This window comes from Strigops habroptila, chromosome Z, assembly GCF_004027225.2.
Source record: "Strigops habroptila isolate Jane chromosome Z, bStrHab1.2.pri, whole genome shotgun sequence".
NCBI lineage: Eukaryota > Metazoa > Chordata > Aves > Psittaciformes > Psittacidae > Strigops > Strigops habroptila.
This window is the reverse complement of record NC_044302.2, coordinates 6,036,889-6,061,052: the sequence shown is the minus strand read 5'-3', so window position 1 is coordinate 6,061,052 and position 24,164 is coordinate 6,036,889. Positions and strand designations below refer to the sequence as shown.

Here is a 24,164-nt window from a genome sequence, read left to right as displayed (position 1 = left end):
TTAGAGCTTTTACCTACTTCATCAGTTATATTTTGGTGATAGCCAGCTAGACTATGACCAGTATGGGGTACTAATGACCAATTTCTTGAGGATTATTGCTTCATTAATGGCCTATTGAAGCTCTTGAACTATGGGGGTCTTTTTGTGTATACATACATATATACACTTTTCTTTTTATATTCAGGTGGAAGGGGGATTATGGAGAAAAAGTCCAACACTATTTTCCATCCAATTATGTTGAAGACCTGTCATCTGAAAACTCTGCTGAGCTTGAAAACCAGGTGAGGGTTAAAGTTTGTCTGTCTACTAGAAGTGGAAGTCTGGTTTAGAGAATTATGACTCTGCATGCTGTTTTTGAGAGAACATGAAATAGAGGAATGAATGTGTTCTTCACCATTCTCTGACTGTTTTTGTCAGGACACCCCTTGTAAAAAAACTACTTAAGAAGGTAGCTGGTTTGGTGGAGTTTTAAGAGGTTTAATGGTTTCCTGCTAATGTAAATCTTAACAGTTTAGATTTTTCAGATACTTCGTTAAACAATAACGTGCCTTAAGCTGTTAACTAGTTTGCCTGTATAATTACTGCTTTAATGTTTTTAAATAAGAAAACTATGTGTAAAAACACTTACTAGCCATTTTGAACTCCATTATTATTATGCATAACTAACCCTATACTGTTTGTGAAAAGTATCTAAAAATCTAGTTTTGGACAAAGTTCTCTACAACAAAAGAAAACAAAACTCCACAGTAATCAGTTTTGACATTTTTGAGTTTTAAAAATAAAATGTTGAATCCTTTTGCTGTTCTGAAGCACTCCCAATGATTTTCCAGGAGTCTTTGGAGGAAAGCACATATTAGATTTCCATCCACCAGCCATTGCAGGCTTAAGCAGACAAGAAAAATGAGCAGTTGTCAGGACAGAAGCTGCACTCACTATAGTGATTTTCATGTGTTTCTCAAAGTGGGAAATTCTTGACATGGAAACAGGCTTTTAAACATTATAGTGGGCATGCTTCAGTCAAACTGAAGTTAGGTTTAATGGTGCGTGTTTATTTCTGTTAATGTCCTGTGTATATTCATTGAAGAGAAGATTTAGGGTCAGATTTAACTCATGTTTTTCAGATTATCGAGGACAATCCATTAGGCTCTCTGTGTCGCGGCATACTGGTACTCAATACTTACAATGTTGGTATGTATTTTCTGACGCTTACATATGGACTCCTGAGCTGTCTGTGTTGAGTAGGCTCTTTTATGTTTTTCAGGAAAGATTAAAAAAACCCAAATATGATAAAACTTTATGATACTGACTGTTGCAATAAATCAACAATGACAGCTTAGAATTATTGGATTTTAGTATAAATCTCTTGCTCTTGTGTTGCTTAACAGTGAAAATGCCACAAGGGAAACACAGAAAGCCTTTTGTGTTCATTCTGGAACCTAAGAATCCAGAAGATCCATGTGTTGAGTTTGCAACTGATAAAGTAGAAGAACTCTTTGAATGGTACCAAAGTATCCGTGAAATCACTTGGAAAACTACAGAAGAGGTATTGCTAAAAATCTATCCCTTGTTTTTTGTAATCCAGTGCTGTAAATTTACAATAGGATTTGTCTTTAGCTGCCATACGCTGCCAAACCTTGCTAACACATGGTACTTCATTCTCTTGCATGTTGCTCTTTGTCTGTTCATTTTATTGATGCTGTAAATCTTGTTCCCTAAACTCTTTTGAGAACATAAATTAGCGTTTTGTGTAAATTTGTTAACAGGAGTTTCTCATTAGAGTACTGTCTGTGTTGCACTCTGCACCTCAGTGAAGTGCACTTGGTAGAACAAAGTAGATACCCTTACAGTTTTACATCTGGTTACACTGGTTCAATCCTAGGGTTAAGCAGAAAGAAACTCAGATACCAGCCTGTTCTGTTCAGACTTGTGAATCCACTAGTAAGTATATGTGAAATCTGAGCTGCCTTTACCTAAACTCTTCTTAATGCTGATTACTAACTCTGCTTTCCAGTGAATGCAGTGGCAGTGGTAGGGAATTGTTTGGATAATTATTTATTTGTAACTAATAGGCACATTCTGGATTTACCAGATCTTCAACAGTAGTATTTCCAAATCCTTGCCTAAAGATTAAAGGATTCTGCCTAAGTTTAGCTTCTATGTCCCTCTAAAGGGATGTATGTGCCACTTCAAAGACATTCTTCAGGATTTGCTTTTCCTGTTCTGATGTATTAATTTATCTCCCAGTCATCTCTTCTAGTATTTAAGAAGTCTTTGACATGACCAGAAAGCCCTTACAATGACTATGCTTAACTATATTCTTTCTTTTGTTGTTTTTATTCACTTTTTACTAAGTGGGTGGTATGAGTGATAGAAAATGTGTTTCAGTATCATGTTGGCTCATGCTGTTTATCTGTCATCTGGAGTGGTAATGCTCTGAGGGTCATCATCCTATTTATAGCAGGCAGATTGGTGTCTCAAGCAGAGGACTGCAAATTCAGCGAGGGAAGAACCAACAGGAGCTGTTGGTCTGTCGTTACGGGAGGAGAGAGACAGTTTTTATGGCAGGCTTCCGTTTAGAAATGAAGATAAGAAAAAGAGAAATGTGACCTAGAAGTGTCTCTAAATGGAATGTTTCTTAATGTATAACAGCTCTTCAGGAGCTTGGCAGCTTTTTCTCCCACTCTACAGTTAGAGGAGTGTTAAACACTCTGTGTTCAAAGATGCTTTAAAGCTTGCTTCTGTCAGCCAGGGGGCTTTTCTCACAGTGTGGCCTCTACGAAGTTCACACGATAGACTGGTGCATGGAGCAGGGAAGAAACTGTCAAGGAAAGGCCCTTTTTGATAGTACAGTAAACAGGCTGAATTTTGGGGAAGGAGAAAGCATGTTGAGACAACACTATGCTACAATATGGATTTTTAATGACTTCATTTTTGGGCAGTGTCCATTATACACAAAAAGTAAAACTAAGCTTCACATGTCTTGTCACCTCTGCTTAATACTGACACTTGCCATACTCTTAGTAATGGTTGTTCATTGCTATCTCTCCTGCTTGGTTATCGCTAGCGGGTTATGTCTAAAGATGAGCTCATAGCATCTAGAAGTGCCCTTTGCTATCTGGAACTCTGATCACTCTTAAGCAATGTCTGGGAAACTCTGGTGGATGACTAAGTACAATGAGGTTTATACAGCTTTTTCCCAAGGTTACTTCCAAATTTAAATTCCATATTCCTCTTTGCTTTTCTTAGACTTCTATGTATAATCTCTGGTTCAGTGAAACATTCTGGAAGCCCATGGCTCCCTAGCTCTGATTTTCGTTCCTCTTCAGTTTGTCTTGTTGAGGAAATTCTTTTGGGAGACTTCCTAATTGCTGCTGCTTCATAACCTCTTGTACCAAAGCTAATCACTGTTCTGTATGGGACTCTTCTAATATTGTGCAATTGCTTCGTATGTCTGAAAAGCCTCCAGCCCAAACGTCTTCACTCAGGACAAGCCTTGATGATTTTAGGAGTTCCCAATCTCTGGTTGCAGGGACCATTGCTAAGCTTCCACAGAGCAGGTGCTTGCAAACGTGGAAGTAGCTAGTGGGTTTATTACTGATGATAACAAGATTACATGTGATTTTCCACACATAACGTTATTGGTTTGGTGCGCAAATAGAAAGCTAAAGGAATAATGCTCATGGGGTTTGGATTTAGCTGTTGGGGAATTACTAACAAGACATGAGTCCTGCTCAGGAATGCAAATAAATAGATGCTTCACTATCCTTTGCGTTTTTTCTGCATATATTTGCATTTATGTGAGTTACAGAGTTGAGAATGTAACTAAATTGAGTAGAGCCACATTAAAAGAAAAATAAACAATTGTTGCCAGGTTACTGAGTAGGACTGAGCAGCAAAGCACTGAAATACTTGCTTAAAGAAAAAGCCCCAAGAACACAACAACCCTCTACAAAACATACCTCCAGCTACACCCCAGACCCACCTAGTTAGCCTGTTCTCTGAATTGGGTCTTGGAGTACATTACGTTAGTGCAAGTGGCTAAGGTGTCACGTAGGAATCTGGGCAACAAAGAATGCATCAACTTTGTAATTTCATTAGAGTGTACCCTGGCGTTACTGTACCATAATACTCAGTGTACCTGAAATCTAAAACTTTGTTATGTTTTGCAGGAGAACAGGAGGAAATACTGGGAAAAGAATCAATTGATTGCTATTGAATTATCTGATCTGGTAATCTACTGCAAGCCAACAAGCAAAACCAAGGACAATTTAGGTATTTCCTTTAACATTACCTCTGAATTTTACCCTTTCAACTATCTTCACAGATGTTAGTTGATATTTTAGAGCTGAAGATATAATCTATCCTTTCTCTACTGGAAAACAAAGTTCTGCCTCGCCCATGCAGTTTGCAGTGGCACTTTGAAATTGTGCACTAGGAAGCTGATGCTATTCAACTGTCACAAAGAAACTGTCACAAATTTCTAACTAGTACTAGAGACACCCTCTCGTAGGTGTCTTTCATGGGGAAGCTCACTAGTTATATGTCAACTGACTTCTTTGAGATGAGGAACTCTGGCTGAAGACTTGTGATTTGTTTGTAAAACCCTTCAAAATGGATGTGCTGTGCATCATGTAGTTTTACTGTAAGAACCTGTTTGCCATTTGTGTAAGCTATTGGAATGGTATATAATTTCATAACAGAAATGAGAACCGGGGTCTGTGTAAGTGCGGTGTGGAATCTGATGCTGAAATAGGTACTACTTATCCCAGTTTTTTGTCATTGCTGCCTGAGAAGCCAGCAAATGTGCCCTTTTTCTTTAAGTTTCTTTGCAAACGTTTTTAATAAGCTGTCAGTGTGGTTAAGACATCATAATTATAGTCATTGTTTGAGGCATTGGCTAACCTGGCTCGCCCTTTCTTCTCCCCATTTAAACCCAGGAAAAGATGTCTCATTTAAATATGTGTTATAGTGGTCAGAAGTACATTATTAGCAATGATAAGATGAGAACACGACTATAGACTTTTATCTGCCCTGCTGCAAAGTGTGTGGCAAGCAGGTAATTTTAACTTTCAGACTTGATGCTCAACCAATTTGCCATGTCTGCATGAAAACTCTGCTAATTATTGCATTAAAGGACAAAACAACACAAAGTGCAACAGTGTTAGTAGAAGACTATATGTGCAGTATAAGAGTCAACTTGTCTCTTCCTGTAGTAATCGCCCTTTTTCCTCCCTACCCTATGTAGAAAATCCCGATTTCAAAGAAATCCGTTCTTTTGTGGAAACCAAGGCAGAGAGCATTGTTAAGCAAAAGCCAGCTGAGTTGTTGAAATATAACCTGAAAGGACTGACACGTGTCTATCCTAAGGGACAGAGGGTTGACTCATCCAACTATGACCCATTTCGCCTCTGGCTTTGTGGCTCCCAGATGGTGGCTCTTAACTTCCAAACTCCAGGTAATACTCTTGTTAAAAAAGGATCTAAAATCCACCTTCTGTTTCACCATAAACAGGCTGCTTTTGGCCCTCTGCTATTCTAGTCACTGTGGCTGTCCTGTTTATTTGTGCTCCCCTGCAAGAAGTGATGTGCAAGAACAAAGTTTGGTTTTGAATGTGTGGATCACCTGTTAGAGCTGGTCCCCCAAAAAACAGCCTCCAAAAGCCCTGTCTCTGAGCTTAACTAGCCCCAAACTCTAGAAGATTTATTTCACCTTGATTCTTATGATAAGCAGGCAGAAACATTTCTGCAGTATGCTTCAGAAATGCGAATGATCGGTTGTTCAGCCACAGGGAAGGCTGTACTCCGCTTTCTGGTAAGGGCCAGCTAGCTTGTGACAGATTAATAGGAACTAATTGTGAATAGAGATGGGTTTATCGGGATTAAAATTGGTGAGAAATGGCCTGTGACGTTCAGTTACTGAAGGGAACTAAGTTTTCCAACTCACCTTTCCAGGTCTTTCTGATAAAGTGGTGACTGGAAAGAATTACAGAGAGGAGCCATTAGTCTGGTACTTCCTTAGATTTATTCAAACAGGGATCATCTTCTGTTATGACTGTTTTAACTCTCTCCTTAGATAAATACATGCAATTGAACCATGCCTTGTTTTCACTTAATGGACGCACTGGCTATGTTCTGCAGCCAGAAAGCATGCGAAATGAAGAATATGACCCAATGCCAAATGACTCGAAGAGGAAATTGCAGATGATTATGACAGTGAGGGTAAATCTCTTTTGTAAATTACATTTTTTACAAGTCATAAATATCTATAAAACTAAAACTAAAGCTATTATGTTTCAAAGCAAGATCTGACAGACTGTCAAAATAGTGTTTTTAAATGTCAGTGTGTTTAAGAATAAAAACTTAATTCCACTGGTTTCTGAAAAGAAATCTGTATCTTTATCATGCTAATGAAGCACATGCTATAGGACTGAAAACACAATCCTGGGATAATTTTATATAATTGCTAATAAAAATTCCAAATGAACTAACTTGCATTTCCAGTCAATGACTTCTCAATAGTAGGCTCCTACTGGAGGCTGGTCATCAGCATACTAACTAGTTCAGAGATTTCCAGTGTGGAAGATGATAGATATTTGTAACGAAATACTGAAACTAAGCTGAAAAAATAATAAGCTGACCACCCCCTTCATCATATGTGGTTCTCTGTGACTTAATCAAAATGTTATTCTCATTTTTCATGGAGAAATGGGTTTATAATTTGAAAATTATGCCATGTTGTCTTCTTGTACCAAACAGGAAATTCAACTTGTGTCTGTTCTCAGTTGCTATACAGTAGGAGATGTCCCTTAAAAATGTGTTTTCTGAGAAGAAGAAACACATTAACTACTTTTTATTACAGTCTAGAGAAGAGGTAAACAGGAGCTGTGAATGTAAAGCGGGAATGTCTTAAAAGAGATATATAATAAAGACAGAAGAAAGGTAACAAAAACTTTTATTACAGGCCTGGTCTGGAACCACATACTGTGTGTAATGTATGTCAGCTACAATATCTTGCAGTGAAAATCACTGGGTTACCCAAATGGACAATATTATTAATGGTGGCACAGATAGTAAGTTTAAAACATACAAACCTATTCAAGAGAGGGAGTGTGTATTTTTGCATGTTCTTCTGGATCCACCCCCCTCGTTCTGTAGGCTACCTTCTGTACAGAAATAATGCTGCCAAGTTTCCTTTGGAGGTGGTTATAACTCACAGTTGCTTTTGCAGGTTTTAGGTGCTCGTCATCTCCCTAAACCTGGGAGAAGCATTGCTTGTCCCTTTGTAGAGGTAGAGATTTGTGGGGCTGAATATGATAACAACAAATTCAAGACAACAGTTGTGAGTGAGTATCTGCGGTTTTCTGTGTTGTAGGGATATGGTTATATTTCAAGTGTGCTTAAAAAAAGTGAGTAGAGGATAACCATGAATTTATGATGCCTGTAACTGGCCTGCAACCTATATAGGGAGGACTAAGTTAACTATAGCTCTGCTTATTCTCTTGCTTGCCTCAGAGCCAGATAATTTGAGAAACTTCAATATATATCAAATTTAAAAAAAAATAAATTATTGCAGTTTGTAAATCCCCCCGTCCCCCCCAAGTCACAATTCTGTTATGGTTTTGCCTATGCACAAGTTTGTGTATTTGCATACTTTTACAAACTGCTGTCTTGAAAGTGCCTCCAATAGTGGTAGTCAGTTCTCAAAAGTCTGGCCCAAATGGGGAGTTACTACTGTGAGATCCAGACTGTGTTTACTTAAACTCAAGTTCTAAGACTGGCATCCCCTTGGAGACAGCTTGGGTATATAGGGCTGGCTGTGAAGTAGCATAACTTGCACCCAATTGAAGTTTTTTGATCAGAGCTCGCTCTTGCTGAATTCTGGAGAAGGGATATGTGTTTGTGTGTACATGAGCTTCATTTAAGTGCACTGAAATGGGGCAATATCTCAGCCACTTAATATTTCACCATTTAATATTTCTAGATGCAGCAGTGTTTTTCTAGTAGACAAGGTTCTAATTACCCAGACCACTGATACCAGTGGAAAATACACACAGAATCAGGAGAATGTGCATTGTGGGTCTTCAGTACTTCAGAGAAGAGGATTATGATTTTAACTTTTTTGGGAAGTGACCAAGACTTTAGAGAGCAAACCTGGCTGTGTTTCACATACCAAATTACTCTGTGTTCTATAAATGACTAGAAGACTTGGGCCATTGTACATTAGTCTTCCCAGTGCTTTTCATGTTTTTACTCTGACATGGAGCATGAGGATCATTAATATAAGCAATGAATTAGCTTGCCTTTTTTTTTTTTTACAGATATGTGTCCAATTACACATTTAATTACAAATAATAGCTTTAATAATAGCTGTTCTTCATGTATTTGCATCCCTGCCAAGTTTCCTCCTATCTTCCCGCCCAAATAAACAAATACAAACCTTCTGAAGCAAGGTTACAACAGGAGACAGATGGTAAATAGGATTTTTGGGTCTTTGCGTCCCCAGAAAATGTCATGGGATACATACTCATATGTGAATGAAGTGAAATTATTGCTTTATACTGCAGCTGTTCCCTTTCGTTACAGACGACAATGGCCTTAATCCAGTTTGGGCACCCTGTCCAGAGCAAGTGAAATTTGAAATTTATGATCCAAATCTAGCGTTTCTGCGCTTTGTTGTGTATGAGGAGGATATGTTCAGTGATCCCAATTTCTTAGCACATGCCACTTTTCCCATCAAAGGAATCAAGTCAGGTAAGATCAGTGGGTACAATAAGGGGCTAAGTCAGAAAGATGCTGTTCAGCATTGATGTATTGTGACTTTGCTCTCAGTAGCAGCTACAACATGTCAAAAGACAAATGCTCTTTTGATCTGAATTCCTTGAATCCGATGTTTATTAGGATACTGGGTGTGTAGTATGTAAGTATTTAAAATGATCCTCTTGCCCTACTGAAATTCCTTCATTTTAAAGATAGGAAAGCATTATGTAGAATAATATGCACTGTCTTTACCACATACTCCATTTCAGCAACAGGGTTATGTGCTCTGAGTAAAATCTGGGAAGATTTTTTTCTGCTTTGGTGTCTGTACATTTGTTCTGTTAATTATCCTAGATATGGACGTATGTAGAGTAAGTTTTCTGCTCTCCTCTGTTTCTGGCTTCAGTTTTCAAGAGCATATGAAATCACATTTCTCAATTTTGCCACTCTTGCCTTTTGCTTCCCTGTAGCTGTTGTAGCAAAGCCTGCTCTCAGCAGCAAAGCATTTGCGATGAAGATTTTGTTAGTCCTCAGCACTGTATGCACCATTCTTGTGACTGCAGATAACCCTCTGCCTTGTCTCTAAGTGTCCTTTGCATATGTTTCCCCTCGTGCAGGTTTTAGATCAGTTCCTCTCAAGAACGGCTATAGTGAAGATATAGAGCTGGCCTCACTTCTGGTTCACTGTGAAATGCAACAAGTTCTGGTGAGAACTACGGGGGGATTTGTTATGCACTTAGAGAGAATATGATATCAGTTCTTTGTGGAAACCAGGAAATTAGGATTTAGTTTTCATTCTGTGTCTGATGTGCTATCGTCAGGCATTTCTTCTGCAGGTACTGGGAAAGACCAGTATCGCAAAGTCCCCCTGAGTGGACAGATTATGTAGTTGTTACAAGAAATAATGCACTAACAAAGCCTCATTACCTCCACTAGTTTTTGCTGTAATAGCATGGTCATTGTCTTCCCTTGTTAGCTGACTGATGCCATGCAAAGCTAGCTAAATTCAGCTTTGACTTTGTAGAATAATCTTTTTTTAAAGGTCCTACATGAAAAGAAATCATTTTAGAAGAAAAGATAGTAATTTCTCTCAGTACTTCATTACAATAATCAATCCATCAGGTGGAAGACACATTTTGTTTCCTATGGAAGTGCTAATCTGCTTCTTTCAAGTCTTTCTAAAATAACTAATTGAAGTAGCAGTATTTTTAAACATACATGGGAGGAAATAATGATGCATCCTTGCTCATGAAGCCAGGCATTAAAGTGGCTGATCTGTGAACAGCATTTGTTGGTTCCAAAGGTGCTAGCTGTATATGTTGATTTGAAGCAGGATTATTCTCAGACTCTCCGTATCTCCATAATTTATGTAATTTAAAAACACTGGTGTTGAGGCCATGTGATGAAAGCGAGAAGTGGGTATGTCAGGATGCTTTCCAATACCTTTCAGATTCAGAGATAGAAAAAAAAAAGTCCAACTTCTTATTTATGGTCTTTTACAATTATTCAGGCTTACACTGCAGTTCACACCAGTGTACATTATTTTTCCTGATTAAAACACCCAACTTCTGCTAACTGTAAGTCATTATGTCTGTGGAGGGGTTTGCGCCTGCAGTTGCATACAATGAAATGGAAATTACTGAATTCAGTCACATTCTTCTTCACAAAGGAGTGGCAGCCTTTTTCAGACATCCTTTGTCAAGGGTTTTACAAAGCCACCTCACAACGCATGATGTAAAATGACTGTGTGTAATGACAGTGTTTGGCAGCTGAGGTAGGTTCGTTCTGTTGGCTAGCATAGAGTCATGAGAGCAAGAGAGGGGTAGAAGGTGAGACTACATGTGTATGTGTAAACAAGAGACCTATGCCCTTTGAAGATAAAGTTTAAAATGCTTGTGTTTCATGGACGCAAGTCTGATAGAGGAGGTCTGAGGAAGTGCTATTTTCTGGCTTGCTGCCTTTGAGGAAACTGGCAGCAGCTCGCCACTGCCTAATATGTCAAGCATGGACATCACTTGTAGGTATATTGTGAATTCCTTCTGCCGCGGTTTCTCTTCAGAAATTCAGATCATTACTTGCCTGGGGCAGGAGTAGCTCTTAAAGTGATGTTCATAGCAGCAGTATGTCTCCCAATCTGTCAGCACCGAGTCCTTTGACAGTAGTACATTTCGCACTCTTGAAGCCCCTTCTGCTTGTTAAGCCAAATGAAGATACAACACAGCTCTGTATTTTTACAGCGTCTGATGTCTCCGGGTGCCAATGCAGAGGCAGAAGAACTTTCAAAAAATTCCCCTTTTGTTTGGCAGTCTGCAGCAGATCAAGCCTTGCTGTAGTTAATCAACCGCTAGAACTTCTGCCAGCTCATTCAAGGAGCATCAGAGAAGATCAAGACTGTCTCCATCTGTTCTTTTGCCCCCCTTTTTTTTTTAATGATGACCCTCCATAAAATGATATAATTTCATATCAGGCCTGTTTATATACAGAGCCCATCTGCATAGTCTTGGAGATGAAATGTACAAAATTATGAAGGGGAATTACAGATGGCTGTGGAATTTCTCAGGAATAGAGAAGTAAGAATATTGTAGCTGTAAGCATGCACATTTGTGAATTGTCATGTGGAGCCTCATGAAGTTTCTGTTGAAGTTAACAAGTTTTCTTGATCCTGTAGAAATTGTACTATACCGAGGTGGTTGTTACATTTAGAAGCATGTCTTATTTGCTTGAAAATGTATTTACTTGCTTCAGAAAGTGTGTGTCTCTCTTCAGCATTTTCTGATTACAATCAGCCTCAATGGTGTATATGATTTTTAACATAAAGATTGAAATGGACATTCTTCAATGGGGTTTTGAAGTCTTGCGTTGTGGATACATTTACAGGCACAAATAGTAGTACGGTATACATCTTGATGATTACACCTGCAAATTGGTAATTGTCAGTCTGCTTTTCCCTTTGCAATTTGGGAATAAAAAGTTTCCTTCCCTTTCTAAAAAAAACCACTTTAAAAATCTTAATTAGTAGCATAGCACTAAGGCTGTTTCAGTTGCTTCAATCCATACCCGGGTGGGAGTGTGTTCTGGGACGACAGAAAGGATCTTGTTGCCCTAACTGAAACCCCTTGGGTAGGTTTCTAACCTATCAGGTTTCCTAGATCTGGACCGAGTGCAGAAAGAGGCATTCTTATTAGTATGCTGCCTCTGAAAATGTTTGGATTTATTACATTTATTGATTGCATGTCATTTCGTGTAGGATGAGTATCTTGTTTTGCTGCTGATGTGAGAATTAAGATTTCAGTTCTGCCAGTACTATTCCCCGCTAGCAACTCTATAAAGGAGGCAGGTTTTGCATTCAAAGTGTTGAAGTATTAAAATAATTTGAAGTCACAAATGGAATCATAATGGTTATATTTTATGCGTGTGGAATATTTTGAGACCTTCTGCTGTGGGCCGCACACAACAACAGAAACTCAGATTGCTGCACATGATTCTTCAAATACTTTGTTCAAATACTTTGTTCAGTAATGCAATTACTGAATTGCCATAGCTACATAGAAACACAGGATCTGTCCTTCTTTCTTGATCGTCCAAGTACTTGCTGCTATTAGGGGTCCTGTTTACTAGTCTAGATTTCAATAGGAAAAATTTGTAGTATGTCACGTAATGCACAAATATGATGGAAGAGTCAAAAATTAAACTTAAAAAAAAAAAGCATTCTTAAAACTGTTATAATCCTATACCCCATCATGACACACCCTTTACTGTCCTTTCCTCAGTAAACTGACATGCTTTTTTAGGGAAAAATATACCAATGGAAGTGTTTAAGTATACACGTTTCATGACTTGTGCTGAAATGTCCCTGATGCCCTCCATTAGACGGTATTGTTGGTCATGCTGTGGGCCCGAGGCAGATTTTTGGTGTCTTCTTAGTTTGTTTCTGCAAACATTCCAGAAACATACTTTTATAAAACTTTCTTTAAAAGTTTTAAATAGTACTTCAAACTAGTTTTATAAAACATTCTATAGAGCTAATGGAATATGTTTAAGAAAACAAAATAATCCCCCAAACTATGTCGATTCCATGTCATTTTGGGTATGTGTCTTACAAGTTACATTGACTTCCAATATTCTTTTGAAGGAAAGTGAAGAAGAGCTTTACTCCTCGTGTCGGCAACTTCGGAAGCGCCAGGAGGAGCTTAATAACCAGCTGTTCCTTTATGACGCCCATATGAATTTAAGGAATCCTAACAGAGATGCTATATTGAAAGAATTCAATGTGAATGAGCACAAACTACAGATATATCAAGACACATGCAACCGCAGGTGGGTGGATAATCGTTCTTGTTTCCAAGGCAGCTCTATCTAGACATGATTTATGGTAGGGAAATCTCGGATTTATCAAAGCGAGCATTTAAAGAGTGGTGAGGGTAGAATGAGCATATCTGAAGCAAGGAAGGGCTGCAGTGAAGCAAGGCCGGGCTGCATGCCGCTAGAGGCCAGCAGATGCTGTGAAATGTCTGCTCCGTGAAATAGCGGTTTCCGTGGTCACAGTGAGATATGTGAGTTTGTATTCCTCTCTTCCCCAGCTTTCCAGTATTTGCAGCCAGATAAATAAACTGCCTTTCTGCTTCTACACTATTAAAGTTATGTCCCTGGAAATGTTGTTAGGATATTAGGTATGTGGGAACAGAAGACTTCTAGATACACAAACCATAAATAAGATAAAAATGGTATTGAGCTGTAACAGCATAGAATTGCTAGTTAAGTGTCAGACCATTATCCAGAGCTTAGGGGAAGGATCTTTTTCCTTTGCTGCCAACTTTGGTTGCAGTGTGAGACAGACAGAGGCTTCATGTACCAGGAGGAAGTCTTGAGTAGATCTCAAGATGGGCTGGGAGGAAGACTTTTCTTTAAATATTTTTACCCTTTTTTTATGTGTGCTGAACAGTACATGAATCACTGGATTACTCCCATTTACTGAGGGGAAAAAATTGCAATGCTTGTTGCTCATACAGTACTTGCCATTCGAATCTAAGTAAATTGATTTTGGTAGACTCTTTTCTTCTGAGCAATTCTTGGTAGACTTGACTTTTTCCTTTTCTTTTCCCTTAAGATTAAAGGAGAAGAAAGTCAGTAACAGCAAATTCTACTCTTAAAGCAGTCATTCTTTGATGAGTGCTTTATGGTGCAATTCAGGAAGAGATTTTACTTATCCTGGTCATCCTACTTAATGACAGTCTCATCAGACTGAACGACTGGAAGAAGAAGAAGAGGCGGAAAGATGGGTTTCCTTAATAATTTCTTATTACAAGAAAAACTGTTTTAGTTCCTAATATTCTGTACAAAGTAAACCCTCTGTGCAGACCAGACCTTCTGTGTATTCAAGATTTTTAAAATTTGAGGGCATGTAGTTGGATAGACCTCGCTTCTCATTATCAATACCTGAAGTACAAGTATAAATCATCCACTCTATTTGTATACGCAGGCTATAGATAAGACGTTCATAACAATTTGCATGCATGGAATCACACCACTTCAGCAACCTGGCTCCTTAAGATTAACCGGTAGTCAGTTTTTAATTTATTAAATGCTGTAAAAGCACTTCTGCACCAGCAATGTTATGTCACGTATGTTGCAGTGCCCAAGGCAGCAGATAGTACTTCTGATACTGTATAAAACATTTTGGGCAGCTGATAGCTCATACTGTATTAAGTCTTGTTAAAAGTTTTCTGTTGTATTTTTGAGAACTAGATAATATGTAAATTTTATTGAAATGAAATGTCCTCTAGCTGTAGTTGTGTTTTTCTTGTTGAACTCTCTGTGAAGGTTTAAGAAGGCAATGATGTGTGAACCTGTGTGTATAGCCCCTGTGAACCTGTCTTCACAGCCTCAAGGCACTGGAGGGAAAAGTTTTACGGTATGCAGTAGGAAATATCACCTTGTTTGCGGAAAGGAAAGGTATTTCAAATTCTGAAAAGCATTTACTTTGCAATAGTATCATTTTGCAAATCCTTTCAGCTGCTAATGTGCTTAGAAATGAATTTTTTAATGAACTGTCAATTTTTAACCTTGCAATCCTACTTAGGCGATAGTGTCAAATGATAGTGTTCTGTAAATGTAGATAATTTTCCCAAAATGTATCTAATCCAAGAATGATAGTATGCACAAATATAGAGGTACATCGTTCTTGCAACTTTAATCAAATGAATAACATGGAGCTACAGATGAGAAAACATGTTAGATTAGCTAAGTGTGTTTTCCTGAAAAAGCAGAACTAAATTCCTTCAATGACACATTTAACAGCAGTTATCATAATCTGTGTATGTGTTTGTTCTTTGTGCTAGCAGTATGTTATTACTATCAAATTCCAGCTTGCTTTGGGTGGAGTTTTGCTATCTATATGTTTGACTTTAACTTTCAAATGTGTGCAGAGGAGTAAAGTTTTTCTAAGTGACTTCCTGAGGCATAAAATGGTGCATTCACAGTGCTGTATCTCTGATCACAGAAAACTTGCATGGATTTGGGATTCATGGCCTGACGAAGCTGCCTCAGCAATTTTCAGATTCTCTTGCTCCCCATGCTGAAACGACTTATGTTGTTCCAAGAGGTACTTAATTGATGCCATTGTGCATTTGCAGATGATGGTTTGAGGAACCCCCTAGAGGTTTTAGTTACTCTGTAAAGACAGTCTTGTCTCGAAGATGAAAGTGCTGTAATAGTGTATCCCACAGTGGGGAGGCTTCTGTAATTTTTCTTTTTATTATTAAGAAAATAATTACCAATCACCCAACTGAAAAGAGAGCAAAGTTACAGGCATTCTTTGCATTTCTTCCTCCTGCCTGAAATATCATCAGTGCTCCATTGTGATTAACCTGTTTGAGGATTAGATGGGTGCAGCCCCCCCCCTTAAACAAATTAAAACCCACATCGACTGTGGTTTTAGGAGGAGAAGCTGTAACCTAGACTGCTGTATAAAGCTAGGCTTATCTGCAGAATCCAGGTGTAATATGGGGATCTAGTTGCTGTTCCTTGAGGTGGGGATACCTTTCACATGTGTGCATTTTGTAGCGTGTTCCCGGATGTGGTTAGTTTGCGGTATGATCAGTCCCTGTGATATTTCGTACAACATCCTCCACTATTCTTATTTAATGTTGTGAGAACACTGCGCTGTCAGTGTTGATTAGACACAGTGGCCCAAAGCCTTGTCTGGAAGGTCCTGAGGTTGTTACTACAGGTGGGACAGGATTTATAGGCAGCTGAGTCCCAACTAGTTTTGGACTGATCACAGAAGATAGGGCATTACAAGATGCTAGAGCTCAGGGAGATCAAACCCTAGAGCTCGAGGCTGTTGCTGTGTGTGGTTTTTCTTTCCTTTTGTGGGGATTTTTTGTTAAGCTCAGTTCCAGGGCAGACATAACTGAATTGTCCATTTGTCCTGGCTTCTTTTGTTGGTATGTATATTCCTGACACAGGACAACCACTGTGTGATGAACACAGGAGTTCCTTGTGCTGCTGCTCTGCAAATACTTAAAAATTAGCACGTTTTATAGTCCTTCGAAAAGTCCTGTGCATGTTCTTCACACGTATGTGATGTCAAAAGAGGCATTCCCTCTGTATTTATGGAAATGCATTTTATTTTATGGTAAGGCTTTCCCCCAGAGTATGTTACACTGTTTTCAGAAGGAAAATACTCCATTGACTATTTTGTTGACTTGCAAGTGATGTGTAATAACCCTTCTCTTGTTTCTTCCACTCTGTGTTTTAACTCCAAAACCTCACCCCTCAATTCTTTGTCAGGGCAGACTCTGTAGCAACTCCTTCACAGTTGCAACTGTTTTAATATGGAAGAAGGTCTGAATGCATGTGCTAATTTTATAGCCTAGGAGAAAAAACATTTATAAATTTTTTGAAGTTAATATCTATTAAATTGTTTTATTCTTATAGAGATAGCTTAAAATCCTTAAAATAACTTATTTTAATAAATAGTTTTTTAATACTCTTTGTGGATGATTCCAGGTGCTCCTTTGTTTAAGCTTTGCTCATTGAATTTCTTGATTTTTGCCAGTCGTTCAAGGCAGGATGAGTTCTTACTGAAAAGTGGTCTGTTGGTGTGTTCTCCTGGAGGTTGGAGGAAGGGCATTTGGGTGTTTTTAAGATGAACTGACTTATTGATTGTTTCCATAGACATGGTTGCTGTTGCACTTCATCTGGCTGCAAACAAGCAGGGCAGAAGGAAAAGGTCGAAGATCATGTTTAACTTGCAAGTCCGAACCGACCTTTTTCAGTGATAGGTAGATAGAAACTTCAGCCCTGGTGAGCATCAGATTTGTATCAATTCCAACAGTAAAGTCTGAACAAGGCAAAGATTAAGTGTGTAGTAATTTGCAAGAACATTAATCTTGACGTTCACCATAAAATGTCAGCACGCTTTCTGCCCCGATGTTACATGGGCAGAAGTGCTGCTGGGTGAATGCACGTGGTCTTTATATTGTGATTTTGTCATTGTTGGCAGTATTGGGGAAAAAAAAGTTATCTTAGTCTTTTGATAAAGATTATATGCATACTGAACAGGAATCAATATGAGGTATCTGCAGCCAAAGTTATCTAGGAGGTCACCTTTGAATTTGTGAGTAATGGTATGAAGTCCACAAAATTGCTTCGTTCAGGTGTTTTGTTTCATATATTCTCACCTTTTTCCACCCCAATGCATCTATCTTCTAGATGGTGAGACAGCATTAGGTATGTACCAGCGGTTGTCTTTGAATTCTTCAGACTGGTTGTAAAGATCCGCATGCTGCATGTAAGCTGAAGTACTGCTGTTGAATTCTGCTGTGGTTGTGTGTTGGCATTTCCAACTGCACTCTTTGTTCCAGACTGAAATTCCATTTATTGTCATTAGAAATAGTAGTGTAATGTAATGAAAATGAACCTTCAGAATCAGTTGGGAGCCAACTTTATCTTCTTATCCATAACAGCATTTACACACATGCGTAGCTATTAATTTTAACAGAACTTGAAGTGCAGTTTCATTCATTGCTAGTCTACATTCTTAGCTGTTACTCCAGCAAAACAGCTTGACTAAAAGAAAACAGAAGTAGTTCCCTAAACATTTGTGTGCTCCTGAATTGCAATTTAATCCCCAGATCTTTTATGATATGTGTAAATTATCAGTACTCAGGACGCTTTTCTCTGAAGATCACATAAATAAATAAATATGCCACTATATTCTTGAAAGTATGTGGAAATTAATAAATAGGAATGAAGGAATATTTTGGTTGGGTCAATTAGGAGAAGGCACTATAAAATCTGGTCTACTTAAAGGATGATTAACATTTAAACTTCTAAAATGAATATATTTAACTATACACTAGAAGTATCAGTTCATGCATATCTGCCAAAGTTTTACCTTGACACCCTGTATGTGAGGTTAAGCAGCTGACCAAAGATTCTTCAAACATCATCATCATTCTTTATAGAGAGGCACTTGTCAGTTGTTAAGTAATTTTGAGGACTAGGAAAAATTGAAGCTCTGCTATATTTTCAGTTCCACTTTTTCAGTTTTTAGATGAATTTCTGGTAATTCACTTTCAGGAAACAGGTAATAGATTAAAATTTGGAAGCAGACACAACACTTGAATTAATTACCTTAATCTACTCAGCTATTCATGCAGGAGTAGCAATAACAGGAAGAAAGAGAGAGAATTCTTGTTGTAAAATACTTAAAATAGAGCAGCTGTGACTGGCTTTATGCATACGTAATTTTCAAGCAATTTTAAAGTATCTCCTTAAGCCACAGATTTCCTGGTTTTATTGTGAGAAGAGGAAGAGTATCCTCCACCTTTGCTGTAGTCAGGACTTTGGTTTTTTTACTAGGTGCAGCTGAATGATGGGGATTTAATGAATATACCGGCACAATGTGGATGGGACTGGAGTGGCCATTGCCAAGCTGCTGCCTGTTTCTCCTAACAAGCACCTGATTTAGTATCTTGTGCTCCAGTAAATGTCATGGGCTGTTAGGACAAAATAAAGCCTCCTGTTCTGTTATCAGTGAAAAGTTCCGTCCTTGACTCCAGACAAATGGAAAGGTTCATGTGTTGAGTCAGCTTCTGCAGAGTCCTGGTATTTTTGGGTTGTTTTCATTCAATTTTTTTTTTTTTTCTCCTGTTTTCTTAGAAGGTTCCTCTTCTTCTGTACCCAAAAGCTGTCCAGGGCTTTGACCTCAGCTGGTATTTGACAGTGTAAATTTAGGCTTCATAAGTTTAGGACCCTGTCATAGATTTTTCCACTAACCCCACCACTGAGCTAATTATGAGTGGCAGTAGCTGAGTTTTGCTTAATAAAGAGATCACAAATAGCAGAAGAAATTCCTCTGGGGCACAGGAGTTATGTCCCATATTTTTACAAGACTTAGGATGAAATACTGTTATAATGGTTCTGTGCAACAGGATTGTGCAATTCATTGTACATTTTGTTTTTGTCTCTTGCTTCTGCTGGCATTAAAATTTCTTATCTATTTCTGATAACACTGGGTCAAAACCAGAGAACTTAAAAGGGGAAAATAACCCAGTGGCTTTTGCTTGAAAAAATGGCCTTGTTGGAAAGAGAACAGCGGTCCAGTGCTTTCATGGGGTCATGACAGTCTTTTTTTCTGTTTCATTAAAAAGGTTTCTTTCTTCTGCAGACTATGATGCTGTGTATTAATGACTTCTGGAAAGCGGCCCTTCTGCCACCCTCACTCTGCTGGAGGCACAAAAGCTCTTTATGCATGAGTATATAAAGTATATAGGGGGGAAAAAAGTAGGGAGAGAGGGGGAGTTCAGTTCTCTCGAGCTGTCCCTCAAGCTAAGTATTACGTTTATTTCCTCTCATGGTGGTTTCTTTACATACTGGTAGGAGAATGAAGGAGGAGTAAAGTCAAATTTCAAGGAAAGAAAACATGTAGTTATCAATTGTGATTTTTGTTTTTTGGTTTTTAGAGGTAAAATTCTCAAAAACTCAATATTTAAAAAGTAATGCTGTCTTCAGGCATCATGTATCATTAACAAAAATCTCCATCTATAAACATGGGTAGCAGCACTCTTTGCTTGGTTTCTCTATTCAGGCATTTTTGTTTTCTGAGAATCCTTTACCAATGTGGTAGAACTACTGTCTCTCCACTTCCCCATTTAAATCACAGTACAGCTTAACAGAAGGGCTAACTGCAGCTTACACAAAATTCATTTAAGATTGGTGTAGTTTCAGGTATTAAAATGGAAGGACTAAAGTTTGAAGAGAAGTGTAAACTTCTTGAAGGATTGTCCTTTCACCAAGAGGTACTGAAACCATAATGCTGATGGATTAAGGGAAAACAATTTCATCATTTAACATTTTGAGGTGAAGTTTCTCTCATATTAAACTGACAGAGTTGAGGGAGTTGCTAGAGACAGTAGTGACCTGTACGTAACAAGGTCTTATTTTCTATTCTCAAAACCTCCACAAAATTATGAGTATTGTCATATCAAGTGTTCATCACTCTACAAGAAAGGAAGTTCTATTCCAGTGGTGTCAGGTGTTAAAGAAATATTATCAAAGGCTAAAAATGCTACATAAACAGTGCAACGTGAATGTAATCACTTCCTGAATGTCTTTGATGGATTATTTGTTTAACCATTCAATAATGCTGGGGAAAATCATAGGTCTTATTTATGAATGCACTTTAGCTGGCTCATTCATTTTGAACAAGCATATTTTACTGTTAGAAAAACCTGCAGATCTGTGCTGCTTCAAGTACTTTCCTATAATTTAGATTAACACTTGTGCGTTTTAGAGAAGTGTCATTAGATATTGCAGAGGTAACTCAGAAAACACACCAGAATGCATTCATCAAAAAAAACCAACCCAAGGCATTTATTTATTGTCTAGTAGTTTATCAGTTAATCTTGGTTAGGCATACATACATCCAAGCTGGAAAGCAGAATTTGGTTTTGGAATGTGATCAAAGAGTAAGTTTATTGTCCTCTGGATCATGTAGCACAAACTCTTCAGGAATAAATGGCATGGATCAAGAGTATCATCCCATCAGGGAAGAAGAAGGGTCTGTCTGGGGATGTTTGTTCTACTCACTGTAGTGTGCTGTTGTACCTGGAATTAAAATGCTGTTACTGTAATACTGAGCTTCATGATGTTAGCGATCTGATCGATTTAACTTTGGAGAGGAATTATTTATAAAAATTACACCTTTGTATGCAGCAGTTCTGTTCTTTGGGGATAAAACTATTAAAGATATGTACCTGAATGACACAAATATGTGGTTGATTTTTTTTTTTTAATTCTGATTTCCTGTCTGTCAAAACCAAGAGTACTCAGAGAACATAACTAAATTCTGTCCTCCGTGCTCAGTGCTTCACCTTTCAGAGTGAAAATGTAACCGCAGATGGAAACCACGAGACCACCACTGCAATCAGCAGCATGAGCAGTGCTCCATCTCTCACAAGATGGATAATGGTGTATTTTCTTGGCTTTGCTCCACACCCCTGAGATCTAAACCACTCAACCACATCATTCAGGCTGTACTGCTGAGGCTCGTACCCCAGCTCCTTTCTGGCCTTCTCCATACTAAAATAATGTGTGACCCCAGTTTTGTAAACCTCTGTGCGAGTGAGGAGAGGCTGAAAATTATAAACATGTCCTACCAGAAAATGAACCACTTCGGTAAGGAATGCAAAAAAATAGACAAGGGAGAGAGGAAGACGACAGGTTGGGAACTTGTAACCCAAACCTTCCACCAGCGGGCGGAAGAATTCAAAGTTATTTACAGGCCGGCCATCTGAAATAAAATACGCTTGGCCTGCAGCTATGTGCTTTTTGTTGGCTTTGAGGGCCTCAGAGGCAAGGATATGAGCCTGAACTAGATTGTCTACGTGTACAAATTCCACTAAACTAAGAGGATCTCCATATACAAATTTAAACAGTCCCCTTTCGATGTAACTAACTATTCTTGGAAGGTGTCTTTGTTCTCCAGGCCCATAGATGCCTGCTGGTCGGAGAGCACAAGTCCTTAATACACCTTTCCCGTTTCCAAGCTCAGCACCATTTGCCTCCAGCACCTTCATTTCAGCTAAAGATTTGGTCCGGGAGTAGTGATCTGGATGAAGGTGAAGAGGTAGATAAGGCAGTGATTCATCCCCATTTTCTATGATCTGGCCTCCAAATATCACGTTGTATGTGCTTGTATAAACCAGACTCGACACTCCTGTGCTCTTGCAGGCTTGGATGACATTTTCTGTTCCTTTTACATTAACATCTTCTATAAGTTTTCGGTTCAGCTGCTCCCTGCCAGACATTCCGTAGGACGCAATATGGAATACACAGATTACATCTCTAAGAGCCTCTTCCACTTCAGACAGGCAACGGACATCCCCTTGCATGAACTTTATTCCCTCTGGCACGGTTTGAAGTGGCTTCATGACATCAAAGAGAATCACATCTACTCCCTTTTGGTATATGGCACAGCCTAAACTAAAACATGATAGAAACCATATGTTAGTATACCTAGCACAATGATGCATGAAGCCTGGAGGTGAGATTGTTAACTATTTTAATACAGATTTCTTTTTTCCCTTCTATTTCTGATGGGAGTCTTAAATATTCAGCCATTTACTACAGATTCAACTGTGATACTTCAGGTACTGAACTGATTTCTCACACGCCATCAAATTTTCGAGAGAAAAGGACAAAGAAAAAAAGAGGCAGAACTGCTGTGAAGGAAAAATCAGAACAGAAGTAACTGAAGTGCTTTCCGCAGCTTTTTGGAAGAACCCAGTTGTTTCTCTGCTTCTGTCCCCAAAAGATCAGCAACAGCAAACCTTTCAAATGTAAATCTGTAGCCAAATACTGCTGTTCTTATCTTACTGCTTTTGTGCCATCCCAATTCTGCCACAGCAACAGGTTGATCTTTGCTGTTGTATTTGAAATTGATGGAGAAGAGAAATGAACAAGATGCTTCTATGAGTACTTCGCCATGTCTAGGTTTTACTCCAAGTCACAGGTATAAACATAGGTATTGACAAATAGCACAAAGTTGGTATTCCTCTCCCAGTTGCCTACAACTTCTATTTTTATAGTGCCTAAAGGGGATACAGCAAAAGAAAAGCCAAACAGAAGTCAGATCTTGAAATTTACTTTTTGGTCATGACTGTAATCCCTCACACCAACGTAAGTAGTTGTAACTCTGAAGGTACTCTAGCATATAGTTTAGGGCTTAAAATAGGGTTTTTAATTTACATGGCCTGCAGAGCCGTCTGCAGTGAGGAGAAAATGGATTTTGCTGAAATACATTCCTTATTAACAACTCTAATCCTAAAACATCACTGTCCATGAAAATAAATATATCCTTGAGAGTAGAGAGCAGCTGGAGTATTTAATCCATATAGCTAAGCACATGTGTGAAGGCCATGGCATACTGTCAAAAGAAGTGTCTGGATACAGGTGTAGCCGTGCTCTGCAGGCAGTGATTTAAATCCCCATTACAAAGTCGACCAGACAGGTAAATATCTGCAAGTCACCTGATGCTTGACATTTGGAAGCGGAATAACATATTTACTTAAAAGCAGGTGGAAACAGTAGAGCATGTTTGTTTAAAACTGAGATCATCATCAGGCATCTCAGGCCCACAGATTTCCCTTGTACAGATGGGTTTTGTTGCCTTGCCAGCCGCAATCTTTTACATTTATTCTGGTATGTAATAATTACTTAATGTACTAACCGGAAGCCAAAATAGCCACCTCCTCCAGTAACGAGGACTCTTTGCTTGGCAGTCTTTTCTGGTTCCATCCTCTTTCCTTGGGCACTATTTAAGCAAACTGACCTATAAAACACATTGTAAATACACACATTAAAATCAACCAGAGCTTTAATGTCACTACACATTCTGTTCTTCACAGATATATTTCACGTTTTAATCGAAGCCCTTCATTTTACCCTCTTGCAGGCGAGGCAGAAGTACATTCTCAAAGGAGAGGTTATACATACATATATATATATGGAGAAAAGATGACCGCTGTGAGAAAAGCAAGCATATAACTGCCGCTACAAACAGTTAAGTGTTCAATTGCCCTCCCCGGGCCTTGTTCCACTCCGTGTCCACCGGCCGCATGCGGAGCGCTGCGGGCGGGACGGCGCCCTCCCAGCGGTGACCTGCAGGGAGCGCAGAGCCGCGCTGAGCAGCGGAGCGGAGCGGAGCCCCCTCGGGCGGGGAGCGGGGCTCGGGGCAGCGGCTCCGGCCGGAGGCTCGGCGGCTCCCGCCCGTACCTGCTGCTCCGCCGCCGCCGCCGCCGCCTTCCCTCAGCGCCGCGGTGCCGCTGGGTCTCCCGGGAAATGGAGTGCGCGGCGGCAAGGGGCGGGAGCAGCCGGGGCAAGATGGCGGCGGGGCGGTTT

The 24,164-nt window shown here is 39.1% G+C and overlaps 2 protein-coding genes across 8 annotated transcripts in view; one reads left to right on the top strand and one right to left on the bottom strand.

Annotated features, from left to right (window-relative positions):
- The window catches only part of PLCG2 (phospholipase C gamma 2), a 67,520-nt gene extending 46,624 nt beyond the window's left edge, over positions 1–20,896 (top strand). The window contains exons 23-34 of one of the 4 annotated variants that reach the window (XR_003995153.1): positions 185–281; positions 1,122–1,188; positions 1,386–1,543; positions 4,170–4,272; positions 5,246–5,455; positions 6,073–6,218; positions 7,228–7,342; positions 8,583–8,750; positions 9,374–9,462; positions 12,889–13,073; positions 13,864–15,357; positions 19,432–20,896. Coding sequence is in view for 1 of the 4 variants with exons in the window: in XM_030512845.1 (XP_030368705.1) it covers positions 185–281; positions 1,122–1,188; positions 1,386–1,543; positions 4,170–4,272; positions 5,246–5,455; positions 6,073–6,218; positions 7,228–7,342; positions 8,583–8,750; positions 9,374–9,462; positions 12,889–13,073; positions 13,864–13,906 (1,381 nt within the window). In the remaining 3 variants the exon portion in view is untranslated. Of the gene's footprint in view, positions 1–184; positions 282–1,121; positions 1,189–1,385; positions 1,544–4,169; positions 4,273–5,245; positions 5,456–6,072; positions 6,219–7,227; positions 7,343–8,582; positions 8,751–9,373; positions 9,463–12,888; positions 13,074–13,863 lie in introns of all 4 variants that reach the window. The other 3 variants (XR_003995152.1, XR_003995151.1, XM_030512845.1) reach the window with 3 other exon arrangements.
- SDR42E1 (short chain dehydrogenase/reductase family 42E, member 1) lies at positions 18,917–24,100 on the bottom strand. 4 transcript variants are annotated; one of them, XM_030512848.1, is made up of 3 exons: positions 24,039–24,100; positions 23,494–23,595; positions 18,917–22,247 (listed from the first exon to the last, which is right to left on the bottom strand). In XM_030512848.1, the coding sequence occupies exons 2-3, from the start codon at positions 23,559–23,561 to the stop codon at positions 21,140–21,142; spliced, it is 1,176 nt and encodes a 391-aa protein (XP_030368708.1). In that variant the 5' UTR covers positions 23,562–23,595; positions 24,039–24,100; the 3' UTR covers positions 18,917–21,139. The 4 variants fall into 4 exon arrangements, with proteins under 4 accessions (XP_030368708.1, XP_030368706.1, XP_030368709.1 ...); XM_030512846.2 differs by lacking the exon at positions 24,039–24,100 and adding an exon at positions 23,760–24,014; XM_030512849.1 differs by lacking the exon at positions 24,039–24,100 and adding an exon at positions 23,842–24,014 and having other exon boundaries at positions 23,494–23,598.
- Positions 24,101–24,164: the final 64 nt, after the last annotated feature.